The sequence below is a fragment of the Opisthorchis viverrini genome (assembly GCF_000715545.1).
Source record: "Opisthorchis viverrini unplaced genomic scaffold opera_v5_419, whole genome shotgun sequence".
Classification (NCBI taxonomy): Eukaryota; Metazoa; Platyhelminthes; class Trematoda; order Opisthorchiida; family Opisthorchiidae; genus Opisthorchis; species Opisthorchis viverrini.
The window spans coordinates 346388-354544 of NW_008752077.1; the positions used below are offsets into that span (position 1 = coordinate 346388).

An 8157-nucleotide genomic window follows, 5' to 3' on the forward strand; every position below is an offset into this window, starting at 1 on the left:
CTTATCCCTATGCTACCGTGCACCGAAGTCCTAGGACTCTATTCCAAATCGCTATCTAGTAGTGAATAGAACCACCTGAGTATCATTCTGAAAAGACGTTTCACAGGAGTCGCGTTGGTTGATCTCTTTTGGCTTCTCAAGAAAAGATGCTGACCAATAAAACCACTGAAGTCGCTTTTGTCTTAACATAAACAGTTGACATCAAACAGCACTGGATGTGCTATAGTTGCAGCATGATTCTACGCGATTCATGATTCTACATGATTCATTCTACATCTCCTCGAGGTCCGTGAACTTCTGGAATATCTCTTCTTTGGTCACCACTTTCGAACTGCTGTGGATGCACATCTAGGCTACGTTACAGAGACGCGGAAGTTTAAACCAGTACCTCGCGCTCCGAAAGCCGTTCACCTCAACTGATTACTCCAGTGCAATGAAGGAACCACCTAGAGGTGACTCAGGCCAGGTTGTCTCCTGCTTTCAACAACCCCAATCTGAACATGTTCCAATCACTGTACAGCTTACGAGCTTAAAAATGACAGAGTATGAGTTATTTTTTGGTTACACTTCCAACAGGTGATCGGTTTTAGCCGCGTTACGATGTTTCTAATTTTGTGAATGTCTGGAGGTGTATGCACCTCGAAATGATCGTGGTAAGCTAGCACTAAGTCCATTCCCTATCCACCTTTATTCTTTTATTTACAATAAGGTTTTCAAGTAAATCATGGTTGTACGGCAGTGGAGCATCGGTGTTGAACACTAATGTCATGCTATCGATGATGATAATGATGTTTCTAATCGAAGCTGGACAACTTCAACGTGAATGCAGAAATTCAGAATGTCCATAAGGGAGCGGTTGATCTGAGCAAGAAAAACGCAGAAGGAAAAATAACGCAACAGTAATTTGACAAAAACTTCGGGACTACACTTATTTCGAACTACAGACCACTGGACACCAGGTCTAACCCCGGTTTGGTGTCTTTCAAAGGCAATTATTCCCCTCGGATCAGTCGGTTTGTACACTTACTTTTTTCATGTCTAATTCAAAGGCTTCCAAAATCCACATCTTGTCTTATAGCTCTCCCAGTAGTACACGATCGATGTCAACAATGAAATCAATTACACTAACAATGTGACAAATTAACCCGTCACTGACCATTTTCTAGGGCGTTTTCGCGTTGCTGAAACCTCATGTCTCTACTTCACCTGAGTTTACAGTGCATACCGCTGTTACCGAGGCCAACAATACTCATACAAAAAACTGCGAGTACCGACTAAAACGGTGTATTTTGGGGATTTAACATATGATGTTTTCGGTAAGCTTGTTGAGCCCAGCTAGCCCTATGCTCCCAGAAGCCGGATAATAATACTTACTAGGACAGTGCCACCATCCCGTGCGTGTTTGAATACGCAGTCCTTGGAAATTTAACTAAGACTTTTTGATCGCTGCTCAGTTGGGATGCTGGTATCATGAGAAATCAACACTCCCCAAGTAACCTCTGATATTGAATGATGGTGGATTACTGGGACTGAGCATACTGAAATGTTTGGGGATGGGCGCCAGCTGATCCTGCGATGGCTGGTTCAAGAGAGTGCGGTGCGGTTTAGAGTGCTCAAGATGTTGCACGAAGCCAACCAACAATCCCGTATTCACCCACTAACAGAGATTTTATGCACAATCTCCTGTTCGATAATTCTGAGTATCGCTTTACCTGATATCATCTGAAATATTAATTACTCCACACGTACACCAAAAGGGCCGAGAGTACACGTGGGTCTGTGGCAGATCTTAACAAGAAACGCACACGAATATCTCCTCCCGGTTTTGGTTGACGCACGTGAGATAGTTAGTCTAGCTATGTCAACATATCAATTTCCCATAGAATAGAAACAGAAGTACAAGAACGAAGTGACCCGGTTAGTTTACCCCTCTTATGTCAACTCAGTCAGCTTGATCGTCGGTCTCTAGCCCCAACCTCACTTTGAGCAGTCACCAGAGAGCCCGGAAACAGTGTGAGTGTAGGAGGGAAAGGGAAGAGTAGCAACAACAAAATGATGGTTTGTGGTGATTGCTCCGGACACTGAGAGGACAAATCGCATGCCGTCTTTTCTAACCTGTTCCGGAATAAAAACTGGTCAAAACGTATACGAAGACAACTAGGAATCGCAGGCCATGCAACAAACCACGGTGTTGGGTGGTAAATACTCGAACCGCGTTCGTGTTGGATGTCCTAATAACTAAGCGAAGGCAGCCGAACCATTTAATCATTTAATCAGTTTGATAGTAATGCATGCAGATTTCAGTTATGAATTCTGACGTGTTCATTTCACTATGAATATTTCAGTATCTTCTTTTGACCTTGCGGGAAGCGAGTTAAAGGTTTGTGGAGCACCAAATTAATGCTATTTGTCGAAGCATTCTAACCTGTAGCTAACGAGAACGATGTTTGATTTATCTGGTCAGCACAGCGACAACTGCGGATTTTTTGAATGCTTAAATGGCCACACCAAGCGACACTTGTAATCATTTCCAGATTGTAGTATAATATCGTAATTAGAAGTGAAGCGATACTTACCTGGTTTCCGCAAGCTACTGTCACACCCCACATCAAAGCCACGGATACGATTCAGCGTGTTCAGTTGACAGTTTGCTTGCAGTATGGCGCCCAATGTTGAGCTGATTACTTTGTAGCCCAAACTATGAAACTCGTTTTTATCAGTTTCGAATCATCATCATCGTCATCATTGACAGTATGACATCAGTGTTCAACACCGATGCTTCACTGCCGTAATTCCTAATAATTTGACTCCTGGGTACTATCTGGTTGCTCTTCCCTGTGTCTCTACGACAAACACTTGATGCAACACTAACCACTGGGTAGGAGTTCAGTAAATGCAGAAGGGTGCCTGAGGCCCTCACAAACTTCAGAAATATGCGTACCAGGCAAGGAACACTTTTGGACTGGCTGACAGTACCACAACACCCAAGTCACAAGACTTTTCCCGTGAATATTTCAATTGGTTTCTCGTATGAATAAATGGAAAAACTTTCAACCGTCAAAACTGAGCACCGTGAATGAGTCTGAGGGGACTATGTTAACAGATCCATAAAAGGTCAGCTGAATATCAACGAAAACTTGTAAATTATGCACTCAGCGTTATTGATACAGTCGTCACTGATCGGAAATCGGCTGTCAAAACCGCACCTCATGAACAATCACTGTATATCAGATGAACCTTCTTGTTAGATGTGATTTTCGCTGGTGCAAGGTCCTCCTCCACAGTTTTTGTCACATGAGTTTACCCGAAGTTGAGAATGCATCGGTTTTTTCGACACCTGCTGACTCATCGATTGTGCTTCCCTCCCCCGACCATCTAACCGAAGAAGTAAGCGAACTGATGAATTTTCCTTAGGTCTGTCAGGATCGCATGATGCCACCACCTGATCCAGTCGCTCAGCCGAGTTTCAACAGGAAGTGCCACAGTGTGCCAGTTACAGTTCATGAGATTATGCACACGACCTCGCTTTTCAGTACACAGATTGAAGACCTTGGCTATTGGAGTATTCCATAGTTGTTATCCAGTTCATCCACAAAAGGTGTAGACGAAACGGCAGTCACATGGTCACAGTCAGTCTTGTCCAGCCCAACAGCAAATGCTCATTTTTAATGCATCACTGCATTTACGTGTTAATGTGGCGTAAATTAGGGACCTCAATTACTAGCGTTTTTGTCGGTCTGTCGGCAGGAAAACGGTGGTTTGTTATGAGGGTACTTCAATTTTCATCAACAAGAGGCGTGAGTGAAGAGATGGAGCTTGTGCAATGAATCAACTTCAAGTTAACGGAAAGAGGAAATCAGAACTACTTGTGTCATCTGAAAAGATTAAAGAAGTGGACACTACTATTAACGTCCCCGACTGATCTATGTTCACCTTCCTCAAGCAAATAGCAACTGACATTAAAAACTGGCCGGTCATCAGAATGTGTGGTTGTCAGGCTCACGTAAATAACGGAGAAGGATCATCTCCCTACACACATCGTTGTTTTCCAAGTCAAAATGAAAACCTACACTGTCCTCAGGACTGCTAGAGGGATCCACAAAATGCTGACATACCTTCCATACGATATCTATGTCAATAAACAATGCGCCTCTAATAATCCTCCGATTTCATGTTCCGGTAACGTAAAGAAGGCAGTTGGATTTCCAGTACGATTAAACTGACTTTCTTCAGCCAGTCTGAAACCAATGTTTAAGATTTCACTATACAAAAACACTGAAAAATTCAACTGACTGTCAACGTGTGTGGGGCAGGACCACTTCTGCATAGTAAACAACATCAACGATTTTGTTTTGAGTGCACATCCGAAGCATGACAAATCTATCAGCATTTGCAAAAAGTTCACTAAACCGTGTTTTATTGTGAGAAGCTATTGTTTTCTGGGATCGGTCCACCTAGAACTAAAGGTTGTCGGCGCAACAGAGAGGAACAATAGGATTACGAGAAGATAGACAGATGAAGGACTGTACGGTTAGTTTTACCATCTGGAGAGTTCCGGATCGCATTATGATAACACGACGAATACTCAAGTGATACCGTTTTGCTTTACCCCAATTCCACGCATGCTGCAAGTCAAATATGGAGATTACAATGATCCCACTCAGTAGAATAAAAAATTCATTCTAGGTGATCGGTAAATTTGGAATGACAGATTTGCTCAACAAAACGTTCGCGGCTAAATGCAGGTCTTTGGTAAATTTGTAATCAAGGTTTTGGCTCCTGGTCTTTCCGCTATAGCCTTCCTTTATTCATTTGCTCCTGGTTGTTCTTAGATACGCTTGTTATGTTTTCGGAATTCTGTGCCCACAACGGTACTACCAATTGGTTCTTTGAGGAATCATATCAAGACTGGCCGGAGGTATCTGTTTCACGCTTGGCCTATTCAACCCTCGTCGTCAGTCCACCCATTACATCGTCTGAGCTAACGATCACATACCATGATGTCACTCGTCAGTTACACTCATTTTTATTCATCTGATTGTTATATTGAACTCAACATGCACTGCTTGTACGTCGTTCCCAACAGGGGTAGTGGTATATCTGTTATGGAAAAAACATTTCCGAAAAAATTTCGTGTGCGCGGCCCAAGGCGAATATATGCCACGTGAACAGAAGCTGGCTGTCTATCTTTACCTATGGCATTTAGTTCGTTACGAAGGTTCTTCAGCGTTGATCTCTCATTCGTCTTACTTTTGGCGACCATTCAGATGTAAGTTAGAAATAGGCGTACAGAAACATGTGGGATTTCGTCTTGATCATCGCGATTCTTTCTGTATTAGATCAAAACTTGGCCAATCTTAGTGTCAAAGCTCACCAAAACAGAGTTGAGGTCCCGGCTTCAGTGACGAAAGCCGAGAAATATTTGAAGCCTTACCGCACCCAAACATCTTTGTCACATTTACGCTCGAAGTTCAGGTCCATATGGATGATAATCATACAATTGATGTTGGGAGGGACGCCGGCATAGTGTATAGATGACGTCGGTCTACCTAGTAGTGGTGCGTTCGCTACTAAACCGCTCAGCTCACGGGACGGACGGAAGGTCACAATGGGAAATAAAATATTTCCCCAATTTGTTCACCCCAAACAGAGATATCCCCTTTGAAGAGACCACTTTGCCCCTGTCCAGTGATCCGTAGCATTGGACTGATGGTCAGTGCCAACTCTTCCCTAGGAGGGAACGATGTCATTTTTGGCACTAATACTTTGTAACAAGGACATGTGTGTGGATATGTAGTTGCGTCCCGGCAACAATCGAATGGAATTGGTTCTTCGAAAGTAAAAAGCTAATGTTGCACTGGCTACAAAGATTTTCGGCCATTTTAAATAGATGACATTGGCTAGCAATCCCATAGGAGGGGATTAAACACCAGCAGTATGATTTACTTAGATCAGTGCTTTGATGTAGTTGCCTGGGAACTATACGGGGCCTGACTGATTTTACTCAACTTTTTCGGGCCTTACCAAATTATAAATTATTCACACGAATGCATACTCGACTGGACTACGGTGGTAAGCAATATCAACATTTCTGCTCCTCACAAGCGTGCTTAAATTGTTGCCTTTGATAACTGCGTTTTGGGCCTTCTATCGAAACTATACTTCAAGGAGAACTGAACTAAACATGCTGGTAATCATCTTCACCGACTGGGGAAGATGGTTTCTCTCACAGATTTTTATGATATGGAAATTGTGACTCCCACCATTCAGCACGCTGCCGACGCTTCAGTAGATAACTAAACTGTCACTTCGAGTTGTCTTCCCCTGTTGAGAACATCAGCATCAGCGATGACAAGTCTACATCTCAACAGCCTAAGCACCTACTGAAGGCAAAGAAGTACACTTATGGAAAATGAAGACGTACAGTGGCCTGAGCCTACGCAAGCAACTAAAATTAAAGCCAACGACCTACACAAGATGTTTCGCCATGCGGGTAACGGCAATAAAAGCTCCCCTAAAATGTACCGATCCCTGAAGCAGCTGCATGACAAAGATCGGAGTTGGGTTCTTCCTTCAGAACTCGATAAACTGAGGCGGCAACCTACAAGCCCGTAAAATCTATTATTTGCATTTATAAGCATCAATCGATTTGGTGCCACAAAAAACGCAACAAAAAGAGAAGTGCATAGGAAGTGACGCCTGTGACTGGCATCATCCATCGCCCTTGCCGTTAGAGGGGTTTGAATCCTCAGAGAGCCAACATCTATTCTATTCACTAACTGACCTTACGTTGGAAAAAGTTCCGAGCCTTGACAGGTGGATAACACTGGTATGGAAATCGGAACAACAGAATCGCTTGAATCTCCGTCTGAGTGAAATGTAACCTGTTGAACTAAGACTCGTCAAAGTTTCCATGTCCGCTTCACTCCACAACAGATGTCGTTGCATACGTGGTGCACTTCATCACTCCACGATTAGGTAAAAAGCCTGTTGTTCATTGATTGCACCAAAGCTTTGGGCTGTATTCGCGGAAGACAATTACTTCAGCTTCACATTGCTGCACAATCATCATCGTACCGCTGCGTCAATGCACATTTTCACTGAAGTGGATGACCAGAACATTGTCAAACAAATTGAAGACTATTGCCTAAATGGCACACGGTTCACAGGCGTCAACGGCCGCTTCTGTTCTCCATTAGCGACTAACAGCGGCATACCCCAGGTTGCTAATATTCTTTCATTTCTTCTTGCACCGAATGGATAAGTTCACCGCTGATTGTCATCTAGTGCAAACAAGCTGATAACAAATTGAGCATCTGGTGCAAATATGCAGCCTCAAACTATCTTGGTCAGCCGAGCGATCTTGCAACTTCAATGTCCCCGACAGTCAAGACGTTGTCTTTTTTCCTCATATCAAATTTATAGTGACTTGCTCTGTTACCATCAAGCTTTCACTCTTTTCAGTGGGCAAGAACTTGGTGCTTTTTTCCAGTTCCACAGGACGAACTCTTTCCGACGTATTTCAGTCCTCATCTGTCACCCATCAAAGCACTTTCATGTACTCGCCCAAGTACCAAATCCTCCCGCCATAGCTACCGTTTACTTCAACTGTACAAGTTTGTCGGTCGTTGGCGCTCTTCGTGGAGCGCTTGCGAAGCTCTTCACCATACACATTCACTCATTCAGCGAGGGCTTAGCAAATATGGTAAAAATACAACTAAACAAGCCTTGATCTATTCCAAAGATGAACCATCAAGCCGGCGCACGAACAGCGATCACAGTGATGATTCGCACAACGATACTATTTTAGATATGAATAATAATGCCAGCAAGCTGACGACGGTCCATTCGGCAACACTTCAAACAAGTTTAATTATAAAGCTCCGTAAAACGTCCAAACTGTGACAACAATCCTGAGTCACACAGTTGCTCATTCGTTCGCACCCCACTCACTGCATTCAAACGGAAAAGTGCGGTATTCAGGTACTTGTCCGCGAGCAGCTTTGAGCGAAAAGTAGCGGCTGTTGTGGATGCACCCGTTTGTCTCCATCGCTGAGCAATGACGTGATTGTTATTTGTGTACTTCACACGTCACGACCCTTAAAGCCTTAGTTATTTTGCCATTCCTACTTGAGTGACTAATCACTGCAACATCCA

General features: G+C 43.5%; 1 protein-coding gene across 1 annotated transcript in view; it reads left to right on the plus strand.

Annotated features, from left to right (window-relative positions):
* T265_10889 (hypothetical protein) overlaps nt 1–420 on the plus strand; it is a gene marked incomplete at both ends in the record, with an annotated part of 72230 nt that extends 71810 nt beyond the window's left edge. The window contains one exon of the mRNA XM_009177387.1: nt 286–420. Coding sequence (XP_009175651.1) covers nt 286–420 — 135 coding nt within the window. The remainder of the gene's footprint in view (nt 1–285) is intronic.
* Nucleotides 421–8157: the final 7737 nt, after the last annotated feature.